Genomic DNA, 27,521 nt, shown 5'->3' with positions numbered 1-27,521 from the left:
AGTCCCGTGCCGTTATTTTTTCATGGAAATCATTTCAACATTATGAAATAATGCCTTTTCTACCACGCGGTTTGTTTATTTTCAAATTTTGACAGCAAATGCGTTCTTCATCTTCTTTGTCGTCTTCATGTTCGCGTCGAACATTTAGGTTTCATAAACATGGCCGTCGTGACAGAGGGCTGTCCAAAAGTCAAAACAAACCACACAGTCGAGGCCTTCATCGTCGTTTCACCACCTGTCATTCTTCGGCGTCGCGTTCTTTCAAAATTCCTTCGCTCTTTTGCGTCAGTCTTCGATCGTCCTCGGTTCGAAACGGTTAGTCCTGTTTGTTCTTCGGAGTGTTCTCGTTGAAGGATTGTTCCGCGCGCGTGTTCCGGTCTATCCAAGTCCATCTGGTGTTTGTGACAGTGTTTCTCGGAAAATCATTCCTTCATCTTTCCGTCAGGTTTGTGTGAAGTGAAAAGAAGGGAAGAATTCCGGTTATTGTTGTGCAATTATAATCTGATTGGTTGTTTCGTGGTTCAGGAAAAGTTCCGTGGAAATTGTCTCGGTTTGCTGTGTGAGTGCGGAAAGCCGCCAGGTGTAAAGGCTTAATTAAGTGTAAATTGGTCAGCTTGCCCTCGAGAGGTAGCAAATCGATAGCAAATATCCCGGTTTTGGGTCAGAGTTCAACGGCATAGATAAACGGAATATCACCGGAGATAACACGCTTCAGCCCTGGCCAGTATTAGCAGCAACAGCGCCGTAACCATCATGTCCAGCAACATCCAGATAACGGCAGACGACAAGCCATCGACGGGCATTACGACGCCGCCAAAGCCGGTGGCCAGCATTCCGTCGAGCCCGTCCCATTTGCAGCTTCCGTCGCCGATCATCACCCGGCGCACCAGGACCGCTTCCACGTGAGTTGCTTTACCTTTCTTTTCAATACCCACTCGTCTCCGTTGAAAAGCCGGCAACGCCACAGGGTCAATGATGATGGCGCAGTGCATGTGCCGGTACTCCCGGGGTTCCCCTCCTCGTTGACTTTGTCATAAAAGAGACCACGAAATTGGCGAATGAAGCGCGCAAAAGATGATGCAAATTATTGCGTTTTTTTTTTCTTTGGCGGTTTTGGTCATCCTACTTCTGCTTTTGGCAAATTGCACAAACTGAGCATGTGAAAAAACTAAACGTGCACAGCGATAAAAGAAATTAAAATTTTATTTACCTCGGACTTAACCCCGTCTGTGTTTGTTAAGTCTGTAGTTGCTCTCAATACAGTTTGTTTGCATGTTGAAATTTAAAAAAATGTGTCCAGAGACGTTTTTTTCAGATATTGATTGTTATCTCTTGGCAATGTTACCAGCATGCCAGAATAACTTTCATCTTTTGATCTACAACCCAACTTCGTCTAAAGACAAAGTACAATCTAAAACATTGAATGAAAATCCATGTTTTCGAATTGTGTCACTTTGGGGTAGGGCTGGAAAGCACTCAAACTTAATTTTACACCGAGGAGCCCTACTTCGTGCCTTGTTGTGACTATTAATGTGGAAAAAGTTTCGATCTGATCGTGCTATCTTAACACAGCCTGAAAATGACTGACAGTCAAAGGGACTGAACCGAAACACGCGTTTAGTTGAATTTATTGTTTTGAAAAATATACTTTTATTCTAAGAGCGTATTCGGTTTAGTTTGGCATGCTTAACAACCCTACAGAAAAAATGCGGTGAAATTTGCCCGGAAAATGGTAAAATTTTCACTTTTCTGAAAATCTCCATATAAAATCTGGGTTTCGTGCTAACTAACTTTTTTTGACAGCTGGAAAACCCGCCTTACCTTATTAATAATCTACATACATTGACATCCTACGTAGGACGTTATCATATGGGTCATTCCATCTCAACTGTGCACGAAAAAGTGCAAATTTGAAAATTGCCCTCTCCGATCCTGCTCAAATTTGGCAGGGCTGTTGATACTATCAAAACATGCAAGAATCCCGAATTTCATCCAAATCGGACCACCCCCTCCATTTTTGTACCTCCCCATAAAATCGACTTTTTGGCGATTTTTGACCAAACCTCCTAGTTTCAAACGACGATAACTCAGGAACCACAAATCTTAGAGGGTCAGTCTTAGACTCAATTTTGAAGGAAATTGGACGTAGAATCCATTTACGTGATCAAAATGTTGATTAATTTATTTATTCTACCTGTATTGCGCAATTGAAAACTTGAAACGGCCGTATCTCAAAACACCCCAACTTATATTTTTAATTTGATCTCACCATCGTGTTCCCCGGCCAATTTTACATAAGAATCACTTATTGACAGAAATGAATATGTTTCGTTCCAGAGATATCGAATTTTAAAGTTCTGTGTTTTCGAGATTACCTACATCAGCTTCATTCGCCGCATCTGCTAGAAGCACACAGGCGGGCCGATCAATAACAGCTACCTGGTGTTCTGGGAGATGAATAATTTAATTTAAATTTTAAAAAAAATACGCAAATATTTATTGAAATGGCTGATACCTACCTTGATCAATTTATTTTTGTGAAAGGAATATTTATTGGGTTATTTTGAATGCACCGTTTTTTGCGTGTTGCTAATCGTTTCAGAGTACCTTCGAGGCCATGACTAGGGCCTTTATCATGGGCGGTAGCAAAATAGTGCCACCTGCTTTATTATTATTATTATTATCATTATTATAGTTTACTATTGACACTTTACCATAATTTGGCAAATCTGATTTATGGTTTAAAAGATTGATCATATTAAATCAATTTTTATATTGTTAGCCAGCTCCATTTGATTGAAAGATGATTTTGGTCAGAGTACATTTAATTTAAAAAAAATCTTCATACGTGAGGACAGCAGCCATGAAAGAAGAAAATTACGCTGTTGTTCGGACGGTGTTGAAATCATCGCAACTAAATTTGGGATTAGCCGCTTTGAAGCAGATCAAACTTTGTGATTTGCTTACATTTTTCAATTTTATACTTTCCAGAAATCCTTTTCCTACTCCTTGTGATCGTTCTTCACTAGAATACAACGTATCAACAAATTTTATTCATTTTAATTCATATTTTTTACTCAATAATGTATCGTGCACTTGTGTGTGTGTCGTTATTGCTCTGTCCTGTGGGTTAGCACAGAAATTCATTTCATTAATTTTTTTGAGCAGATATTTCGCGATTATTCGCGATTAAACTTCAGTTTCCTACAGTGTTATACAGTTAATTTTTGACCAATTTGGTAAAGATTATTTATGATAAAATATTATTTCAATAAATGACCAGGTAGCAGTTATTGATCGGCCCGCCTGTGTGCTTCTAGCAGATGCGGCGAATGAAGCTGATGTAGGTAATCTCGAAAACACAAAACTTTAAAATTCGATATCTCTGGAACGAAACATATTCATTTCTGTCAATAAGTAATTCTTATGTAAAATTGGCCGGGGAACACGATGGTGAGGGCAAATAAAAAAAATAAGTTGGGGTGTTTTGAGATACGGCCGTTTCAAGTTTTCAATTGCGCAATACAGGTAGAAAAAATAAATGAATCTACATTTTGATCACGGAAATGGATTTTACATCCAATTTCCTTCAAAATTGAGTCTAAGACCGACCCTCTAAGATTTGTGGTTCCTGAGTTATCGTCATTTGAAACTAGGAGGTTTGGTCAAAAATCGCCAAAAAGTCGATTTTTTGGGGAGGTACAAAAATGGAGGGGGTGGTCCGATTTGGATGAAATTCGGGATTCTTGCATGTTTTGATAGTATCAACAGCCCTGCCAAATTTGAGCAGGATCGGAGAGGGTAATTTTCAAATGCTGTTCCGCTTCAGATGGAATGACCCATATATTTCTCGTTTCACGAAATGCAATCCGGGGTTACGCCACTAAACAATACAAAAATGCATAAGGGTTATTCATAAACCAATGGTCCACATGGGGAGAAAAGGGGGTCTGGGAATTTTAGAAAATGTCCACCTGTTTGTTAAACAAAATTTGCTCAAAATGACCTCCTCTTCAGGAGAAAAAATCAAGCTTTCAAAAAGTTAGACTGTAGAAGGTTATATAAAATTGAAACAAGATATTACTCTCATCCAAACTAATCAACATCAGGGTTGCCAAGTCTTAAAGAACTTACGACTGAAAGTAAAGGTATGTGTCTATTTTCAATTTTTTTAAAACCAAGATTTATATTTTAAAGCGGCGTAAAACTGAATGTTTGGCCCTTTAAAAATGTTAGTCTTGATTTAAAAATTCAAAAAAAAATTTTTTTTCGAAAAGATCGGAAAATTTCCGCAATATTTCATACTTTAACATTTTAAATCAGAGCATTAGTTGCTGAGATATCGGTGAGTTGTTTGGGTGAGACTTATAAAATATCAATTTTCCTGTTTTTAAACCTTTGCATGGCAATATCCCAGCAACTAAGGGTCGTATCAACGAAGTTCAATAAAGCAAAACATAGAGAATTTTCTCAGATTTTTAAAAATATTTTGTTCAAAAGTGAGCAATCATGTGCACTAATTTAAAAAATGAAAAACTGAGAATATGTTCAAAAAAGTTATCTAAAAATGGCTTTAACTTGAAAACGGTAAACTTTATCAAAATTTCACTGAAGTATTTTTTTAAATGCAAAATTGGTTTTGCGACCAATATTACGATTTTTTGAAAAAAATTGTATTGATTAAAAAATTCACAACTCGGTCAAAGATTTTTTGCACAAACTGGAAATTTCTGAAAAGTTGGCATTTGATGTCCCCTAAAACATATAAAAAAATAACAAATCGAGTTTAAGTGACAAAAAGTTTAATAAAAAAAATTGTAACGTGTACCATTTTTTTCAGTGTAATCCTTATCCATACCTACAACTTTGCCGAAGACACCAAACCGATCAAAAAATTCCTTCAAAAGATACAGATTTTTGAATTTTCATACATCATTTTTCTATGGACAGCTTCCAAATTAGTAAGGAAAATCATATGAACAAACTAATGATGCAAAATGGCTTCTTTGGGCATACCAAAAGCACCACAAAAGTTTCAGCTGGATTAAAAAATACAAAAAATAAAATTCTAAAAAAAAAACAAATTAATAGTTATATTGGACAGAGTTGCTAAATTTTTAAAAATATTTATCTCATTGTATAATAAATTTTCCTGTTGAATTCATATTCAATATAATCAAATTTCATTTTTACCAGTAGAGAACAAAAAAAAAGTAACAAAACATAAAAAATAAAAGAAAGTAAATCAAATTATTCAATTGATGGGAAATTCATTCATAACACTGGTGATACTGAAAATTTCACAAAAGTTTAAATTTTTGACATTAAAAATCGAGTTTGCTAGATAACGTCAGTCGAAAATCACAGGCATAGGCCGATGCAAATATTTAAAAAAGTTTTTCCCTCGGCCCTGGCCGAGGTCAAGGGGGGGGGGGTAAAAAAAATAAAAAATATAAAAATTTAAATAACAAGCCATAATCTTCACATTTAAATGAAAAAAGTGTTTTAAAATGCATTTTACACTAGTTCAGTTGTTTTGCAATCATTAGATTTCATGAAAACAAAAATTGTATCGAAAAAAAAGATTTTGCTTCGAAAATTTTCAAAAAATCTTAAGATTTTTTAATAAACCCAAACATGCTTAAAATGATTTTAAACGCAGGAGAATGTATTTTAATTTGATTTCAGCTAGTTGCCCTTGAATTTTCATTGAAATTTTGAAGTTTATTGCAAAAATATTTTTTTTGCCCCCTGATTTTTCGGGCCAATTTTGAAGGGGGGTGACAAAAACTTTAAAAAATATTTGTACCAGCCTTATTGAGTGACACTTAGAGAAATTAATTTTCATCCATTCGATTTCTTTGTGTTGCTGTATCTCAGAAACTTATAGTTCCAGAGAGAAAATTATTGGAAGTTTTCTCTGCTTTACAAAACAAAAGTTTTTCAGAGAATTATTTTTTAAACTCAAAAATCTTTTTTTTTAAATGGTAAATCTATACCTAAAAGAAGCTATAACTTGAAAACAGTACAATATTGCTCAAAGATGTCTTTTTAGTCCTCTTAAACATATGAAAAAATCGAATATAGAAAAATACGTATTTTGAGAATTCAACTTTTGTCATAAAAAAATAAATAAAAAAATGCAGATTTTTTTTCTGAAAAGTTCTAATCATAACCAGCAACTTTGCCGAAGACACCAGATACCGATAAGAAAATTTCTTTCTAAAATACAGAATACAATAAAAAACCTTATTCTTATTTTGACATTGCTTAAAAATCTAGTGCAGCTCGGTCACTTTGTGTATTTTTTGTGTATCCTTATTACCTTAGCCGTGTACCAAAGTGTCGCTGATCGGGAGTCATCAGAAATCCATTGTCGTACAAAAATAACAATCACTTAATGCTAATAAGAATTATAAATAGCAACAAAAAGTACCACTCCATAATGATTGTGAAATTAAAAATTAGAGGCAAATCACTTGTTCGGTCTGTTAAGCCTATTTATTTATTTATTTTTAAGGAATCACCAAAGAACAATAAAGTGTCGTTGGTATCTTGTTCTGCCCCAAAGGTAAGAAAGTCATACTAGTTGCAATTGTCCTTGCAAGTTACAAGCCCCAGGTCAGTTGAATCTGTGCTGGCACTGCCAAGCCAAGGCTCTGATAACCTGATTATATTGTTTTTGCACTGTTATAACTATAAACTAAATCAACAGATTTGACCATATTTACGCAACTCCTTTACGATTTCTCCTATCCCTCAAATTGTTCATGTGGGCTTTCCTTTCCAACCACGCGTGCCATTCTAACCTTACTATTTACAACCCTGGCAGGACTCCTTTGTACATTCCAATAGTCACCATCATCATCATCATCAACAGCCAGCAAATGTTCGTTTGTCGTCAGCGTCCGTTCTTGTTTGTTATGATAAAATATTTACACACGCCTTCAGGGAGGACTACGACGACGACAGTGACTTGGCTTGACTTGACTTTCGTTCTTCTGCTTTCTATATGTCTCAATGTAACAATGTTTGCCGATGTCGATGTGATATTCCTTGGCCTGAGCCAACAGAAGCAAAGGGTGATAACGGGTCCCGGGCCCCGGAGTCCTGAAGCCAATATTGGATTTGGCCGAGTTGTAGTCGGGATCATTTGCAGCACGCCAGGTGGCGCAGGTGTTCATGGGCTTTAATTCTCTTCTCTGGTATGTTTTTTGGGCTGATTGGATGGTGAAACTAAGATAGATGGTATGGAGGGAGAACTGGATGTCGAAAAAAAGATTATCATTTTATATTTTCTACCAAATCTTGGCCATTGACGAGTCACCTTAACATTGATGCAAACAGTCCTTTCCATAGCGTCGTAGCTCCGTTGGCACGTCGGCGATCGGTAATCGGAATCAGCTTTGAAACTAATTTCCAAACCATGTACCACGTCAATCGCACTGAAAGCCGAGCAAAGCCATCAACAACGGCTCCAATCCATCAGCGATGCCGGTGAGAGAAGTGCCTCCCTGAAGGGGTTTTTAATAAATCGTTTTCCCATTACTCTTTAACGACCTGCAAGCTATAATTAAAACCAAGGAACAGGTGGGGAGGTGTTGGGATGGCGACTGGTGGATAACTTGAACCACGTGGGCCACGGCAGGGGAGCAATTTATGGTGGAAAATATCGCACGCTGCGGTTTTCTTCGACCCGCCTGAGAGGGATGATCGACAGGGACTTTTAAGATGCTGGAGTAGAACAAACACAGTGGAGTTATCAAGCGAAGAAGCTTTTTATTTTCAATAAGCGACAATGCTAAGTGATACGGTTAAATTATTTTTGTTCTTAAAATAAATTGAGGGTTGCTTCAAATTACCCATTACTTTAAAATGTCGATTTTAGTGGCAAGAATCCTGAATTGTATCCTAAAAAGAAATCCTTTTCATAGCACCGTTGCTCGGGAGGCACGTCGATGGCATGTTTAAAAATATGAAAAATCTCAAAAAAATCAAGTCTCACATTATATAAGTTGCCGAAAATGGCAAGCACATAAATCACCTCTGTTTTTTCAACATTGAGTTTTTTTTTTTTTTTGTAAAAAAAACTAAAATGTTCACAAAATGTTGTGTTTCTAAGAAAATATACAAAACTTCATAATTTGCAATATGAGCAGTTCTCTCAGATGTCGGTCATTCGATTTTTTTTTATATTTTTTAATCCGACTGAAACTTTTTTGGTGCATTCGGTATGCCCAAAGAAGCCATTTTGCATCATTAGATTCGCCATATAATTTTCCATACAAATTTGGCAGCTGTCAATACAAAAATGATGTATGAAAATTCAAAAATCTGTACCTTTTTAAGGAATTTTTTGATCGATTTGGTGTCTTCGGCAAAGTTGTAGGTATGGATATGGACTACACTTAAAAAAAAAATATACACGGTAAAAAATTTTTTGGTGATTTTTTATTTAACTTTTTGTCACTAAGGCTGGTACAAATTTTATTTAAAGTTTTTGTCCCCCCCCCCTTTAATGTTGGCCCGAAAAATCAGGGGGCGAAAAAAAGATTTTTTCAAAAATCTTCAATATTTTTATGAATATTTAAGTGCAATTAGTTAAAATCAATTCTAGCATGTTTGGGTTGATTTAAAAGTCTTTTGAATTTTTGAAAATTTTCGATGTCTACTATCGCTAAAGTTTTTTTTTCGCTAAAATTTTTGTTTTCGTCAAATTTAACATTTTTTGAAAACTGTTATTGCAAAACAATTGAACTAGTGTAAAATACATTTTAAAACACTTTTTCCATGCAAATGTTGAAACTATGGCATGTTATTTAAATATTTATATTTTTTATTTTTGCCCCCCCCCCCCCTCGACTCCGGCCAGAGCCGAGGGACAAAAACTTTTAAAAATATTTGCATCGGCCTAAAACTTGATTTGCAAAAAAACACTATTTTTATTTTTATTATTTTTTGATATGTTTTAGAGGACATCAAATGCCAACTTTTCAAAAAATCTATTTTTTTTTCAAAAAATCGAAATATAGTTTGTAAATATTTTTCAACTTCATTTTTCAATGTAAAATCAAATTTGCAATCAAAAAGTACTTTAGTGAAATTTTGATAAACTGCACCGTTTTCAAGTTAAATCCATTTTAGGTGATTTTTTTTTTGAAAACAGTCGAAGTTTTTAATATTTTTTTAAATTAGTGCACATGTCTGCCCGCTTTTGAAAAAAATATTTTTGAAAAGCTGAGAAAATTCTCTATATTTTTTGCCTTTTTGAACTTTGTTGATACGACCCTTGGTTGCTGAGATATTGCCATGCAAGTGTTTGAAAACAGGAAAATTGATGTTTTCTAAGTCTCACCTAGGGCGTCCAATTTTCCCGGGTTTTGAATTTCCCGGGAAACGGGAAAAATATTTTTGAAATCCCGGGAATTCCCGGGATCCCGGGATTTTTTTAAACATTCATAAAATCTATATTTTTCACATACACTCAAACCCCGATGGTTTGACACCAACTGTTGTCAAACGAACGGGGTCTCTTTTTAGTATGACACCCCTTTTACACGGAGTTCATACACATTATCAAACGTTTGTTTTGATAGTGTGTGTGAGTGCCGTGTAAAAAGTGACAGTTCGTCACTTTTTCGTTTGACTTTGGCCAACCAACGGGGTACAAACTAATAAAGTGTCAAACGAAAAAGTGACCAACCACCGGGGGTTGACTGTATTTGTTATGTTGTCAAGCTTAAAATCATAAAATTAGCTCAATTATATTAATTGGTGATAATCTACACTTATATCTAAACATAGACGATAGCTTTTAAATAGCTTAAGGGGTTACAAAATTGTAAATCGACATAAATGTCAGAGGTTTGTATGAGAACACATTTGAACTTTTTCAAATCTATTTTCAAGACATTAAAATATATATTTTCATCTATCAACAACATAAATTTGAAAACTTTTGGTTGTACCATTGCCGAGATATAACAATTTGAAGTTGGAAGTTTCAAAAAATGGTTGCCACGATATCTCAACACTGCTTTGACCAAATCGGCTCATAATTTTGGTTAACACTCGTTAAACTGGTTCCGGTGCCTGACGAAGGCCGATATTCAAAAAAGTTTATTTTTAAATAAGATAAAAATATTTTTATGTTTTTCATATAAAAGCTAGAGAGCTTTTGATTCTTGCATTTTTCAAATATGCAAAATTCATAAATCGGGCATCGTCATGCACACGGGAGGCCTTGTGAGTCTTCTCCCTAATTTCAGCCAATTTGGTCCATCCTATCTGAGAAAAAAATGTTCACAAAGTTTGACAGTTTGCTTTGCGCATGGCAAAATTTTGTGCTCAAATCGTCTTAATCAGTTTAATAATGAAATATCTTCATGAAACTTTCAGGAGTGATCATCTTTCAAGTTGATTTTTTCGTGCATTTTCTACATGCATGTAACCTCTCAAAACAAATTAAAAATATATTTTTTGTTTTTTTATTCTGCTTTGGCCAACTGGGAAAAGTCTGAATAGTTAAATATATTTTCCAATTTTTAAAATTATTAATATTTATAAATGTAATAACCAGTCTTTAAAAAATATAGTGAGATAAATAAAAAATATTTAGAACACTAGGAATTTTGTGAATCTGTGAGCTCAAATTTAACAATTTTCACGAATATGCCAAATTATTGCTGATATATGCTGAATACAAATTTTAATGCTTTTAAATTCTTATCGATTATTATGTATTCAACTATTAATGTATTTCCACCAAAAAATGTATTTCCGGTCCAAAAATTGATTTTTTTTTTCAATTTCGGGAATTCCCGGGACAAATTATAAAAAATCCCGGGATTTGAGAATTCCCGGTTTTGGAAAAATCCCGGGATTTTTGTCCCGGGAATTCCCGGGATGGACGCACTAGTCTCACCCAAACAACCCACCATTTTCTAATGTCGATATCTCAGGAACTAATGGTCCGATTTACAATGTTAAAATATGAAACATTTGTGAAATTTTCCGATCTTTTCGAAAAAAATATATTTTAAAAATTTTTAAACAAAGACAAACATTTCAAAAGGGCTTAATATTGAATTTTGGCCCATTTGAAATGTTAGTCTTGATTTTATTTTTTTGAAAATATTGTTTTCGAAAAGATCGGAAAATCACGAATGTTTCATATTTCAACATTGTAAATCGGACTATTAAATGCTGAGATATCGACATTAGAAAATGGTGGGTTTTTTTGGGGTGAGACTTGGAAAACATCAATTTTCCTGTTTTTAAACACTTGCATGGCAATATCTCAGCAACTAAGGGTCGTATCAACAAAGTTCAAGAAGCAAAATATAGAGAATTTTCTCAGCCTTTCAAAAATATTTTTTCAAAAGTGGGGCAAACATGTGCACTAATTTAAAAAAAATGAAAAACTGCGACTATTTTCAAAAAAGTCACCTAAAAATGGATTTAACTTGAAAACGGTGCACTTTATCAAAATTTCACTACAATACTTTTTGATTGCAAATTTGATTTTACATTGAAAAATGAAGTTGAAAAATTTTTGCGACCAATTTTTCGATTTGTTGAAAAAATCATATTGATTCAAAAATTCATAACTCGCTCAAAGATTTTTTGTACAACCTGGAAATTTCTTAAAAGTTGGCATTTTATGTGCTCTAAAACATATCAAAAAATAAAAAAAAAATAAAATAGTGTTTTTTTGCAAATAAAGTTTTGGTGACAAAAAGTGAAATAAAAAATCACCAAAATTTTTTTTATCGTGTATCATTTTTTTCAGTGTAGTCCATATTTGATATACCTACAACTTTGCCGAAAACACCAAATCGATCAAAAAATTCCTTCAAACATACAGATTTTTGAATTTTCATACATCATTTTTTTATGGACAGCTGATGCAAAATGGCTTCTTTGGGCATACCGAAGGCGCCAAAAAAGTTTAAGTAGGATTAAAAAAATACAAAAATTAAAATTCTAAAAAAAATACCGATTTTGTGGAGAATGGCTCATATGGGTATCAAACGAAGCAAAAATTGTTATGCATTCTCACATTATTAGAGTTATTTTTAAATAAAATTCTCGAATAATCACAAAATACCGTATTTTTTGAAAGTACAGTCGAGACTCGATTATCCGAAGGTCTTGGCGAAATTTCACTTCGGATAATCGAAACTTCGGATACCGTCATCTGGGGCGAATTGGGACACAAGGGGCGAATTGGGACAGCTGATTTGATATTTTTGAGTGGTTTCGGGTCTGATCATACCAACAAAATGTGTACATTAGGGTGCCCAGAAAAAAATGACTTCCTGCTCCACAAGCGGAAATCGGTTTTTGGGTCATTTTAAGAATCTGTGCAAATTTTGAGCGAAATTGGTTGAGATTAGCCTATTGATACCCGAGCTTGAAGTTGGAGGCGAAAAAAATGTTTTTCATACAAAAATGACTTTTTTACAAAGTTGTAGAGCATTAAATTTCTAATAAGAATCTCACATTTGGAATTTTTTTTACATCTTTTCGATTTTTCCCATACAAACCTCACCATCGAGTATCAACGATTTTGCTCATATTTGGCACAGAGTCCTAAAAAGGTCAAGGAACAATATTCAGCTTGTGGAGCGAGGTTTCGAAAAAAAAGTCCCATATCCTGGGCACCCTAGTGTACATCTATTTCCAAATTTAAAGCTTTTAACTGCTTTAAAACGTGTTGTTCCTATTCATATTGTAGTCCCGATTCGGCCCACATGATGGTAATCAAAATACAAAAAACATTTTTTTCGCTGTCCTATTTTTGATAAAGTATGACCCATAAACTGCTCTAATGTGATTTAGAAATAGCGGTTATAAAATATTGAAAAAATGCATTTTTTAAAAATTTATACAGTCCATATTTTTTTTGGAAACACTAAGAGTTTCACAAAATAGCGTATTTTTTCAAAAGTACTCAAATTTCAATAAAGTAAAAAAGTTCTTTAAAAATCCTGTTTTGGGCTGGAATTGCTTTCATGACTCACTACTCAAAACCTTCGGACGCCTAGAAATGAGCAGAAACTTGCAACAGAGACCACAAAAGACCCGGGGGTCGTTAAAGTGGATTGCTTTGCTATTTTGCTTTCATAAAAACATGACGAAGTTAAGTCTGAAACCCAATAAAATCACCGATGATTTCCGATTTTTTTTTTTTTCAATAACTTAACAAATAAAACAAAAGCATAATTTGTTTCCCTGATTTTTTCAGATTTGAATCAATCAATCCTCTTCGTTGGGAGCTTCTTTAAAGCTTTCTTGATGTTTTACACATTTTCTCACTGTTCGTCTCCCGTCGTCTCTCGCCAAAGATTATGAAAACGGGCGACAATGGAATGTGTGAAGCTCGAGTGGAACGTGCTCCTTGGAATCCTTTTACAGGAATATTTCGTCGCCTAGATTGTGGTTTGCGCCCCCAAGCAGCAAAACCAGCTCGCATCCCTAGATGACTCGCAGAAGGATGAGAAAAGTTAGGTTGGAAGGAAGAGTCGTCGCGTTCCGCATACCTTTCCCCACGTTGACTTCTGGTTGTTGTTTTAGTCTCACTCTTGATTTACACCCGGCAAAAGAGACAGATAGAAACGGTGCTCGGTTTGCCCCTTTGGCCTTTACTCGACGTAATCCCGACAGGACGTGTGAGGACCAAACATACAAAAGCCATGAAAAATGGGTTTAATTAGGGCCAGTGTCGCAATCAGTGTCCACTTGTTGCGTTTTCGGGCGACTTCGTCTCAAACCAACCAAGTTCTGGCCAAGCGCTTCTCGGCGTCTCTGGGATATTAGCAAGGTCAAAGCGTTTTGAAGCACCCGCCTCCCCCATTCCATCCAATCAAAATTGATTCGTTGGTAAACACACTCTTTTTGGTCCAGCGAGGCACTAGATTGGATTCAATAGAGAGCAGAGCGCTGTGATGGTCAACCCCTAGAGCAGCAGCAGCAGCAAAAAAGAGTAGCTGGTCGCTAAATTGGAAATTCGTTTGCCAATAGAGAAGAACACATAACTTTATTGATTCATGCTTTGCCTCGAGCCCAAGATGTAGCGAGGGCAATCTGTGCCAATCTGTGAGTGTGGAAGAACAGAGTTGGGTGAAAAGGCGTTTGGAATCTTTCAATTAGCTGTGGGAAACTTATAGAGGAACACATCGCTCTAGGAGAATGCGGTTCGGATAACCATTCAGATGGAATGTATTTGATTTGTTGTTGGTCTGTTATCATCTTGAGAGAATTTTTGTTTGTCTGCTCAACGAATTGGTCAAACTAAATCAAATAATAAAGAGCAAATAATTGATCACTTACACAACTACACAAAATGTCGATTTTTGAATTTACCCTAAAAGTGACTATAACACAGAAACGCTGCAAAATATCAAAATTTCAAAAAAAAATCAAATTATTCGCTCTACAGCATTGCCTTGCCGTTCTCGATTACGAGATTCCTACTCGAAACTAGGTGTTCGAAGGCTTGATTGTTGAGGCAATTGCAAACCTCTTTTTACACCTTAGCTTCCATCCACGCCGGGATTCGAACTGACGACCTTTGGATTGTTAGTCCAACTGCCAACCAGCGACTCCACCGAGGCAGGACCCAAAAAATCATAACTCCGCGTCATTTCATCCGATTTTAGCTGTATACATGTTAGGGTACCTACCAAAAGTTGCGTATTCGTCATCGCTGAAATGTTCAAGTTATCGCATTTTTAGTGAAAAAAGTCGATTTTTTCCCGTTGACATTTTCGACATTTTCCCATTTTTGCGCGTGGCGCGTCGAAAACCTCAGTTTTTATTTTCAAAAAATCGTATCTCAGAGTATCGAAAACATAACTTCGACATTTTTTGATATATAATGTAAAATTTTCGGAAGAATCCGATAAAAATATTTTCAGACAAAGGCTCTTTGGTCCCATGACCTTCAAAACAGCATTTTAAGTTTTCATACGACCTTTTCAAATGTTAAGCTAGATTTTTGAAACTTCCCCAGTCAAATCAATCCGAATCCTGAAACGGAATCTAATTAGAATCGTGTACAAATTCCGTTTCAAACGCAACAACCGGTTCCGTGTTCGAACCGGTTGTTGCGTTTGAAACGGAATTTGTATGAGATTCTAATTAGATTCCGTTTCAGAATTCGGATTGATTTGATTGGGTCTTACTATATTTCCTAAATAGCCAAACTAATCACCTTTCTTTTGCGTCTAAGACAGCTAAAATCGGATGAAATGGCGCGGAGTTATGATTTTTGAAAAAATGTGGTTTTTGCGAAAAATGACGAAACATGCCATTTTTCGGACCACCCTAACACGGCGTATGTCACCCTAATGGCCAAACAAAAAAACATACGTATAATTATTTCGGCCAAGGAACCCCCAGAAAAGTCTTGGGCCCGATCGGAGTACTTTTTTTTCGAATCATGCTGTTTTCGTGGGGAATTGCTGTATATTCAGTCCTCCTTGAGCTACCAATGCTCCACTGTCAAACGGAACGCATTTTTGCTTGCCAACCCAAAGGGCAGGGGATCCACTATGGTACATTGGGTGGCCAAGTTTCAAAAAAGTTACCTTCTCCAAATATTTTTTGGTATTTTTTTCTCGAAAGTAAACATTCTAACTAAGAAAAATCCAAATTTTCAAAGCTCTAAGTTTATTCGTTACGGAGATACGCAAGCTGAAAGTCAAAAAATGGAGTAAAAAACTAGCGTTTTTCGTAAAAAAAGGCTGATTGTTTAATGTTAACATAGCTCAACCATTTTAAATGTTTTACTAGGACAAATATACATCGTTGGAAAGGTAATGAGATAAGCTTTGAAACTATTAATAGATATAATGTAATTTAATTTTTTAATTCGGTTTTATTAGTGAATAATCATGTAACAATCAGTTCATTCGCAGTACATAACAGAGTTTTGGAGTTCCTTTCAGCTGTGTGTTAAATCTCAATCCATTTTGGCACGATTATTGCTTATCACTTAGAGATTACCAAGAGTAAGAAAAAAATAGAAAAAACTTACTGCAATTGCAAAGGAAAGGGGATAGAAATAGAAAAAGCATAAACTAGATCACAGTTTTTTTTATCTATTGTAGATGTGCTTAATCATTAGCTCCCCGAGGGCCAGAAATTGCTCCGCCTTGTTACGGCAGGTCCGAAACCGCGTCATCATCTCACCCGCTAGAGCAAAGAACTCCGGCAAGGTGAAGAGATCTTCTCCGGTTACTTCTTGCTGGGCCGCATCCCCGCTGCCGGCAGCGACCACGCTGGCGAACGATCGCCCCCATCCAGGAGGGAACGCTGGGTTGTCCGCTGGAACCGTACGCTGTCCAGCTGCAGGAACGGTAGAGCTCGTATTCCGCTGAGAAGGGTGGGATGCTGCTGCTTTCTTCTTCCTCTTTTCCTGCTCCTCGAGGTAGGCCTTGCGCGCGACGCATCCGCGGTAATTACCGGTATGGTTGCCGTCACAGTTGGCGCACTTAATGCGCGCCTTGGTTTGCTCTGCCTTGTCCCCCAAGTCCGCCTTGCACGGCAGTGCACACTTCTCCGAGAGGTGTGTTTCACCGCACTTCACGCAGCGGGGCGGAGGTTGCAGTTCCGCGAGCCGTGGCCGAACTTCTGGCAACGGTGGCATTGTGCAACGTCCATTGGGTTTTTGGAGTAAAACCGCCAGTTTACCCAAAAACCGTCCAACGCCTTAGTCCGACGCAGGTCTTGGATTTTGACGGTGCCGCGGTCGAAGTACAACAGGTACAGTGTGTGTGTACCTGTTACCGTTGTCTTGCGCGAGAGCACTTTTATCTCCCGTGGCGTTATTCCGGCACCCGAGAGGTGTCCCTTCAGGTCGGCGATTGGGCGGTCTTGGTAGCCCTGCAGGACTACCTTAACAGCGGTCTTCTCAACTGGATCGAATGTGTAGAACTTGAAGTTGCTACGCTTCAGTTCTTTCACCACCAGATCGAAATTCTTTTTGGTGAAAGTAATCACTTGAACTTTCGATTTGCCAATTTTCAGACTATATTGGAGGCCTTCCAGCAACTCGTCAACATCGTCCGCCAACGTATCCAAAACAAAAATTGGAGGTGGTCGCCGTTCCTTCGGAGAATTAACTTTTTTTGTCGTACTACCTTTTTTGCGTGCACGTCCATCGTCGTCGTCGTCATCGGTAGTGCTGCTACCGTCGGTGTTGTTGTTGTAGCTTTCCTCGTCACTCAGTCTCGCGAACTTGTTACTGGTGGGAATGTTAGCAGATGTTGATGCGCCACCGGTGGACAGATTGCCGGAAGTACCTGAACGGAGTCTGCTTCTTATAGGGCTGCGATCCTGGACACGGTAATTAGCGTGTAATAACTCCGGATTGAATCCATCAGCGCACACGCTCCCTGCGCGATGGCGGACGACGCGGCGGCGTTGTTTTGTTTACCTTTTGCACTCGGCCGGTAGACGAACTTCGCGGGTTTTTCGAGGCCGCACTCGAACTGCCACGGCCACGGCCGGCCTTCGGCATGCTGGTGAAGCAAACTCGCGGGTAATCACGGTCGATTGCGGCGGAAAATTCGAAAAAACTTTTAGAGCTCTGAGCACTTCACTGCTGCTTGCTCTGGAGGATACACGCAGAATGTAATATATAATGTAGTTTCTAAACCAAAAACTGAAGTTTTCATCGAATAACTGGAGCATTTTTTTGACAAATCATATTTTTTTGTGTTTGTTAATCGAGTACTTTTTTTGCTAACCGATGCTAAACATGAAACTAAGATCACTTGAAAGATTGGATTATAATCTAACATTGCTGAAATTTCCAGCCTGCGATTTTTGCGTTTTCGGAGATATGCCATTTTGAACATTTACGTTTTATCAAAATTTGCTGCAATCTACATATGCGCCCGTTTATTTCACTTGCTTTGCTACCTACTTCGTGGGCATCGTCGCTTCAAAAATCAATACCTGGTTTCAAGAAGTTCGAAATGACTTTATTGGAATTTTCTGTTGCCTACATTGAGTACCTTAGTCAAAATAAGGTATTCGTACCGAAGTTTCTCAAGCGAAACTGGAGAATCTCAGTTTGATACCGGAAAAAGTATTCAGCAAAATGTTGACTTAGCATGATGAATTTCTGCGATCAATCCATGAAACTGATTCACTTTTAAGTTCTATGTCGGTTAGTATAAAACATCATAAAAAATACCTTTAACATATCCTGAAGCTGTCACAAACTCTATTTTTATCGTTTTACTTCATAGTTAATATTTTGAATAAAATTAATTTTTCTGTTAGGGTAGGGGGTCTCAAGTTATATGGCATGGACTCACAAAAGAAACACACAGCAGTAAATAATAAATATTTGACTTAAAATGAATTTATTACGCTTAACAAAATTTTGTTGGAGGGTGGAGAGGGGGTGGTTGAAAGAAACAGGAGGGAGGGGTTGTGTCCTTAAAGTGGGGATGTATTAGCTTATCCATAATTTAATAATATAAACTTGCAATACAATATATACGCAATTCTGTTGCACTTGCAAATGTATGAAAAGACTATTTATTATAAACAATCAACTATTGAAAAACATGAAAAGTCATAAAAATCGACGTATATCATTTCAATACCATACAATTACCCAAATTTGTCTGAAAAAACATTTAAAAAGCAAAAAAATAATTTGGCCGCCTGTTTGTATGGAGATGGCCCATAGTGGGATCGAACCCCAACGTGAGCTGCATGTTTTTCATTCTTTTCTAATTCAATGGGTTCAGAATTTTCTCGTTGGGAGCTAAGGACATCAAATCGATCAGAGAATTCATTCTTAAGCAGGGTTGTTAAAATATCAAAATATCAGCTCTCAGCAACTACAATTATCCCGCCTGAATATTCATGCCTCAAATATAACTGCCCTTCTCTCTTCATTGAAACTCTCAGCGCCGAACATAGCCGAACACGTTTTCGTGTTTACCCACTCGCGATTGACATTTTCCTTTTCTCTCTCATTCCCGCTTCTACGTTCATCCTACCACAACAGCGTTTAACCACAAAAGCCGCCACAAAACCAATTTCGCAAACGCAGTTTAACGGGACGTCATGCGTGGTCGGCTCCTAATCGCCTTCTCGCGTTCTCTCATTGCAGTTTTCGGAGAGATTGAGAGACTATGCGGTGAGAGGGCATAGTCGAGGAAAAGGGAAAGAGTGATAGAGAGAGAATGACATCGCTGGGAATCACGAGGCATAAGAAGAGATCTCACAAGCTATAGTTACGGCCACTATACTCTCAGATATTTTTGGAGCAGAGATAATCTATTGATAGCTTTTTTATCACTCATTTGCAACACTGTTCTTAAGATACAATTTTTTGAATGTTTACTTAGCACTTTTCGATGGAGTCCCCAAATTTGTATGGAGACTTGTATGAAGATACTAATGATGCATAATGGCTTATTTGGACCTAAAGAATTGATGAACAAAGTTTCATACTAATTACCAAATCAAGACCATAAACGTTTTCTGGACATAGATTTCGAATATTTACATGCCATTTTTGTATGGACAACTGTCTCATTTTTATGGAAAACTTATGGACGAATCGATGACAAAAAATGTCTTCTTTAGTCACAGTTTTGCAAAAATAGCATTAAAAATAAAAAAAATCATAGAGAATGGCTCAGCCAACAAAATTGTATGGAGCTTTGTAAAGGCGAGCTAATTATGCTATTTTTTTGTTAAAATAAAAAAAATGCTGGCCACGTGATTCATGTACGATCCCCAACAGACGGTAATAACTAAATTCATACCATTTCAATAACAAATACTGTTAAAATAACAAAAAGTGTTTTTTTAATTTTTTCAGTTATCAGTTTAGTTAACTCTTCTTCAAAAATAGTGCTTGTTGCAACTTCTAGAAGTAGCAAACCTTGAATAAACCTCGCAGCTGAAACAAAACTAGAACGATGGTAAATAGTGCAAGCCAGCTAACCTGAGCACAACTGTGTAAATTAAAAAGCAGCTCGCCATAAAACGCACCACCCATGCCAGGATCCATATTCCGTTTCCGTTCGTTTGTTGGTTCCGGCGGAGGACCTCCAGCTGACACTGCTTGAGTTTCTCCTTCACGGCCCAGTTAACCTGCTGGCTGTGTTGTTCCATATTTTATGAGCTCTCGCGCAGTCGACATTACTTTTAGTGAAATGATCTCACCCCGGGAGGGGTGGCCGGTTTCAGTACATGGCAATCTCGTCACGCACTGACACTTTGCAGAGCTTACAGAGTTTAGTGTTGCACAGAAAAAAATATTTCTGTAAATTTACATTATTTATCATGTACCAAAAGGTATCATGATAATTGATGTATATTTACATTAGGTTCATTGGAAATTTACATTAGATTCATTGGAAATTTACATTAGTTTCGAAAATTTACATTAGTTTTCGAATTTACATTACTTTTGGAATTTACACTAGTTCAAATCAACTAATTCTGATTAGCCAATGGGAATGAGAAGCTCGACTTGGATTGCAGTAGGAAAAGGGTGTGGCCTATGTTCTATTTTAAAATGAGTGAAGCGAGCAGCAAAAGGAAATTATGATTTAAAAAAATTGTTTCACAGGTAGGGGACGCTTTCTCGTCGAAGGCCAAGTGGAATAACGCTGGACTGGAATCGAACGGACGACGGGTAGGATGTTCGGTGTTACTGCTGCTACCCGCTGCCGACTGAGCCATCTTCGCATTTTATAAACGAGCGGCTAAAGCATCAACTTGTTCAGGGCGAGGCTCAGGCAGTGGGCCAGCAAAGTTTGAGAGCGATAGAAAGAGAACCAAATATTACTATTTTTAGTTCGGATAGTTTTGAAGTCAACGTTTGGCAGAAATACATTGGACATATGATTTACATTGAATAGGAATTTACAGGAAGCCGAACACGGGTAGAAATTCATCAGATTTGAGTTTCCATGCTCAACGTTTCCATTAGATTCATGATTTACATTAGATTTAGATTTACATTAGAGTAATTTCCATGACTTTTTACTCTTTACATTATATTTCAACATTACATTGAGGGAGTTTACATAAGAAACAGTAATTACGTGCTGTGTAAATTTACATATTTTTTTCTGTGTGGGAAAGGGAACTCACCATGCGGCTCCTTTCAAATGAAATCCCGCACATTTCCCACCACCGACTCAACTGTTGAGCTTCACACCCGACGAGACCACGTGGATTAGCCAGCAGGACACATTTCCTTTGATTTGGAGCTTCACCAGTGGGAAATGGGTAAATTGGGGAAAAGGGAAAATTACATTATTTACATTTGCACAGTTCCGGGGGCACGCAGAAAACGTAATAAAATGTCATTACCAATGTCTCCCGGTTTCCTGGCCCTCGTTTGTTCTGTTCCGGTATGGCTTCTTGGACAAGAAGTTGGGGGGTGCGGGAACAATTTGATTGGGTCGTCGCTGGCATGCTGATTGAGTGGTACTACTCGGAAATCGTATTATCGTGTTTGGCTTGCTGACAGGGAATTGGTTTTCGGTGGTAATATATTAAGTGGTTCCGCGGCCAGTCCGTCTCACTCTCGAATTCGGTATCCCTGAAAGGAATCATGCTGCGAAGTATCGCCAATGCCTGTACCGTGAGGAGCGATTAATTTCTACGGTTCTAATTATAAATAGCCCACGCGAGCGAAAGGTCGAACCAAATGTAGTCTACAAATTGAAACAATGCAATCAATTGCTAGAACCGTTTAAGGTAGCATCAGCAATGTTGGTTCCATTGAAAAAAGTCTACAAAATTTAACCAAATGCGTCACCACCTAAACAAAAGACGCACGGAAAAGGGTTACGTCTCGACTTATTTTAAAAAGCGTCAGACAGAAAAGGCTTAAAATAGACGAAAACTTATAGGATGTGTATCCCATATCGCCATATACAAACACAAATAAACAGCGCAGCTCAAAAATATAGCCCCTACAACGATAAACAACATTGTGCTACAACTCTGGTATCACGCCCGTAGATTGCACATATGTTCGACTTCTTTAGAAATAGACTTCACCTTTGGGACATGGTGAAAACTTACGCTCAGAAAGGAACAAAAAATAATAATTTTGTAGATTAGCTAGATTTTATGATAGTGATAGCGTTTTTCTTGTTATTCCAGCTAGTTTTTGGACTATTTTAACTATTCTTTTTTGAATTATTTTCATAACTTTCCATTTGTGCCTTCAAAGATCCGTTTTCTGCCATTCTTTAACGTGAAGACTTCCATCATTGTCATGATTTTTCCTTCAAAGATATAAATTTTGCGTCGCTTTCAATATTTTGACAAAATTCCTTCTACAAGTTGTTTAGAATAGTGCCCTACACATGCTGATTCCTTTTGGTAAATATTATCCCATTCCTTGTTAAGTTATGGAAATCGTCATTAATCAATGATTACCAACTAGGGAGCCAATGACTGTGCCACAAAATTATATAAATTTTGAAGCACAATTGATTTAGATCAAAAATTCCTTCAGTGGCTTCAAGAAGGCAACAACCGGCACATGCTGATTCCTTTTGGTGCTGAAATTCGTTAAATTGAATTTAATACACAATTTTTTATAGTGATGATTAATTTTCTTCGAAAATGATCAACGGCTTCACCTTAAAGTTTTTTTTTGTTAGTTTAGGCAATTTTTCAATTATTTTATCAAGTTTTTTTTATTTCCAATTGTGCCTAAAAAGCTGGTTCTATTTTACTGACTTGCTGTAAAAAATACAAAAATACAAAAATACAAAAATTCAAAAATACAAAAATACAAAAATACAAAAATAAAAAAATACAAAAATACAAAAATAAAAAAATACAAAAATACAAAAATACAAAAATACAAAAATACAAAAATACAAAAATACAAAAATACAAAAATATAAAAATACAAAAATACAAAAAATACAAAAATACAAAAATACAAAAATACAAAAATACAAAAATAAACAAATACATAAATACATAAATACATAAAGGGACCATCCATAAACCACGTGGACACTTTAGGGGGTATGGCGATTGTCCACGATCCATACAAAAAGTTTTTTTGTAAGGACAATTGTCCACGATGGGGGGGTAACAGATTCCCAAAAAAGTGTCCACGTGGTTTATGGATGGTCCCAAATACATAAATACATAAATACATAAATACATAAATACATAAATACATAAATACATAAATACATAAATACATAAATACATAAATACATAAATACATAAATACATAAATACATAAATACATAAATACATAAATACATAAATACATAAATACATAAATACGAAAACGAAACGAAACTATTGGCACTACGCCCCCGGGGCATGGCCTTCCTCTAACGTGGGATTTCTGCTCCAGCGCCTCTGACGAGACAGGAGAAACCGGGACCGACGTTTTACTTCACCATCCGATAGAAGCTCAGTGGATAAGGCGGAAATCGAACCCGCGTCTCATAGCATCATCGGGATCGGCAGCCGAAGCCGCTACCCCTGCGCCACGAGACCCACATAAAATACATAAATACATAAATACATAAATACATAAATACATAAATACATAAATACATAAATACAAAAATACAAAACTACAAAAAAAAAGTTCAAGATGGTATGTCAGAGACATAACCGAAAGACATGGAATAAGATTATTTTATTTTGTTACATAGATTTGTCGGCAAAACTGTCATAAATGTTCTCCCAAGGTGAATCTTCCATGAGGGCACCGGCAACTCCAGGTTGTGGCCACTACGGTCGGAATGTCAATTTTCATGTACAGTGTTTGCGGTTAAACAGCGATCGACCCCTCGGTGCGCGGCCGGTCTGTCTACGTGAACGTCTTTGGCGCCGTTTCGTGCTGTTTTGCCGTTGAGGAGGAAGAAGAAGAAGAGAAACAATAAACGTCAGTTAGAAAGAGCATTCAAGAGCGAAACACGTCTTTCATTTTTGCTCGTCCGCGAATCACCGGAAAGAATCCCTGCGGTGTGGCCTCCCGGTTCGAACGCCGGAACTGGTTCTGCTACATTGTAATACAGTCCGCTACATACAGTATCAAAAACCATGAATTTTGATACCCATATTGCAACAACTCGTTCTGTAGATGTCCTCCCAGGCCCCGGGGGAACCTTCTTTGAGGGCAGCGGCCACTCCAGGTTATGGCCACTACTGTCGAAATGGCCATTATTATGTTCAGTATCAAAAACCATGAATGTCGATACCCATATTGCCACAACTCTTATGGTTCTGTAAATGTCCCCCCAGGCCCCGGGGGAACCTGCACCGGCCACTCCAGGTTTTTTCCACCACTGTCTAATTGGCCATTTTTCATGAGAACCGCCGCATCATAGTGACTTCAACGCGGTCCGCTTCGCTCGAATTTCCTCCTTTTGCTGCCGGTGGTTCTTCCTTCTGGTTGCTGGTCCTCTTCTTCTATTGGCCGCTGCTGCTGCTGCTCCGCGCCGGCTCGACGTGCACAGTTCGAGTGCTCGTTCCAAAGTGACTTGCTTTTGCGAAATTTTCTGCTTAAATAGCGGCACAGCCGCAGAACGGCACAAAAGGGGCGCGGTCTCGAATGCATACGTTCGCTCTGATTGGTCATCTGTCCGATTTGTACTGAAAAATTACTCATTTTGATTGCATGTTTTAAGTGCTTTAACTATGTTTAGTCAAACTATCTATGTAGTTAAACGATAACTGAAGTCTTCCTCTTTCGATTGGTGGTCCAACCTGGATTTGGATTGATTCACAGGGAAAATAGATATAAGCGTTCAAAATGTCCCCTTTTTTAACGCTTAAAAGTGACGCTTTGGATCGAATTTCTGAACTGGCCCCCCAATATAGTAAGTAGAGACATAGTCCTATGTCAACAGTCCAAAAAAATTTATGTTTCAGAAAATGCTCGCATGTTTGCAATACCCTTTTGATACAATTTTGTATTTTGTGACCCGAACCTGTTGCATTCTACTTGGTTTAGGGTCCCATAGATCGAGTTTTATACAGATTGAAGTTTCGATAAGTAGTTTAAAAGTTATGTAAAAAAATGACAATGTTTTCACGAGAAGACTTCCATCATTGTCATGATTTTTCCTTCAAAGATATAAATTTTGCGTCGCTTTCAATATTTTGACAAAATTCCTTCAACAAGTTGTTTAGAATAGTGCCCTACACATGCTGATTCCTTTTGGTAACGATTATTCCATTCCTTGTTAAGTTATGGAAATCGTCATTAATCAATGATTGCTAACTAGGACGTCAATGACTGTGCCAAAAAATTATATAAATTTTGAAGCACAATTGATTTAGATCAAAAATTCCTTCAGTGGCTTCAAGAAGGCAACAACCGGCACATGCTGATTCCTTTTGGTGCTGAAATTCGTAAAATGGAATTTAATGCACAATTTTTTATAGTGATGATTAATTTTCTTCGAAAATGATCAACGGCTTCACCTTTCACATATATCCGGATCTCACTTAAATGTATGTAAACTATGTCCGGACCCACCATCCGACCCATCGTTAGTTAGGTTATCAAAAGACCTTTCAAACGAGTCCAAAACATTGATGATCTGGCAACCCTGTCTCGAGATATGACCACTTAAGTGACATTTAAATACTTTTTTATTCCAGATCTAAAAAATAGATGAAATTTGTGTACAGCTACTGTTGGTAATGAGTGAAGAAGGCTCCAACCACATAGGTGGATTAAGTTAGTTTTTTTGTTAAAAGTTGACTTGATTCAGAAAACAATTATAGCAAGACTAATAACAGTGTTGCCACATACGATAAAATCATTATTTGCGGCAAATTTGAAAGCGTGACTAATATTTTTAGTTCATTTGAATTTTTAGCTGAAAATTCGAGAATGCAAACGAATAGCTTGATTTTAACGATAAATTAGCAATTGTACAAAATTTTTCTATCAATTTTTTTAACAACTTGTAGACACCATGTCGAGGGGCACGCTTTCGTGCTGTGCAAGCTCAAGGCGTAGTTTTGTGGGCTTTCATTCGATTTGTCTAAATTTACGAGACCTTGCCGGTAGCGCGGAAGACGTATGTTCTCTTTTCCCACCCAACCTTCCAACTTTGACGGTACCAACACATGACTGAACAAGGAATAAAGCTGAAGGCTAGAAAAGCTCAAAAGCTGTAGCGAGGTTTTCGGCGCACAACCACAAACACACACACACAGTCACCGGCTGCCAGCTGATTTCCGGCTGTTTTGGCCAGACTAGAAAAAAGATTTGTTTTCGATTTCCACCGCGCCCCCACCCCCAAACCAGACATATATTTGCGAGTACGGCGAGTGCGTGATGTTTGCTGGCTTCCCGCCGTGATTCAATTTCTCAAAGTTCATTACGCACGCGATCGACACACGACTCGAACTGCTCTGGATGGCAGGGGTTCTTGGGAGCTTGTGTTCAAAACATGAGAAAATGGGATTAATTAATGCCAACAAATATCAAAGAATGTTATTTATTGATATCTGAGTAAAAAATCAATACACAGTGTCAAAAAAAAATCAATACACAAGGTTTAATAGCCTCGGAATTTGGCTTCCAAACCATTCTGAAATAAGTCATTAAAAGCAGCGCGAGAACTGAGGTAAGCTGCATCAGCTATTTGTAAGTCTGATGCAAACTATACTTTACCATAATTTCGCTGCCGGCCTACTGGTATTGGATTGTAAAATACGCAGTGGAGACGCATGGTAACTCAAGATTCTGCTCGCATTTGCACAAGAGTTCGTCGAACAAGCACAAGTTGTTCGTTACAAATTGAACAACCCTGTTTTTGCCATCATACTCCCCTTCTCCATATGCTCTACGACAGGTGGAGTGACACGATAATGTTTGGCTGTCCAGATTGAAAGCTTTCAGTTTTATTTGATTACCAACCGACCAGGAAGCGAGTAGAGGCGACACGGCTATAGAGCTGGATGAAAGTTTTCCGACCAATTTGATCTGTATGCACTGTATTCGGATGATTGCATTGTGGAAACAGGAATCGGTTTACCGGTGCGTCGAGGGTAAATATTCTGAAGGCTCATTCAGGGTTTGAAGTACCACACGTCTCCATGGAAATTGATTTGTTTCATGGCAACTAGGATGCCAGTTGACAACGACAGGGAATTGCTTCGAGCATTACTGTTCTGAAGACTCTGAAGTTCATGGTGAACTCAAATGTATTTTTTTTTTTTTTTGTAATTTTTAACTTATATACTTTTTTATATCCCTTCAACAGCTTCAAAGCTAGGAAGGCATGCCGCCGGGTGTAGAAGAAGTCAGTCGAACGTTACACACTTCTAACCCATAGCTGCTCTGGAGGTTGATAATCGTCTAGTTTATGGTCGTAACATTTACCACAGAGTGAACAAGACACCGAAACGAGTTCACCGACAGCAACACAATGAATAATCGACAATAAAGTTCGCTCGACTGGTCAAAACAGGGGTTGAGACCAGCAACAACATGCGTGTTTGGCCTGGGCTCGAAC

General features: G+C 37.4%; 1 protein-coding gene across 1 annotated transcript in view; it reads left to right on the top strand.

Moving 5' to 3' along the window:
* The first annotated feature begins 290 nt into the window (after positions 1–290).
* The window catches only part of LOC6041009 (cold shock domain-containing protein CG9705), a 74,632-nt gene continuing 47,401 nt past the window's right edge, over positions 291–27,521 (top strand). The window contains exon 1 of the mRNA XM_038262791.1: positions 291–902. Coding sequence (XP_038118719.1) covers positions 754–902 — 149 coding nt within the window. The 5' untranslated portion in view covers positions 291–753. The remainder of the gene's footprint in view (positions 903–27,521) is intronic.

Source organism: Culex quinquefasciatus, chromosome 3, assembly GCF_015732765.1.
Source record: "Culex quinquefasciatus strain JHB chromosome 3, VPISU_Cqui_1.0_pri_paternal, whole genome shotgun sequence".
NCBI lineage: Eukaryota > Metazoa > Arthropoda > Insecta > Diptera > Culicidae > Culex > Culex quinquefasciatus.
This window is presented reverse-complemented; position numbering and strand designations above follow the sequence as displayed.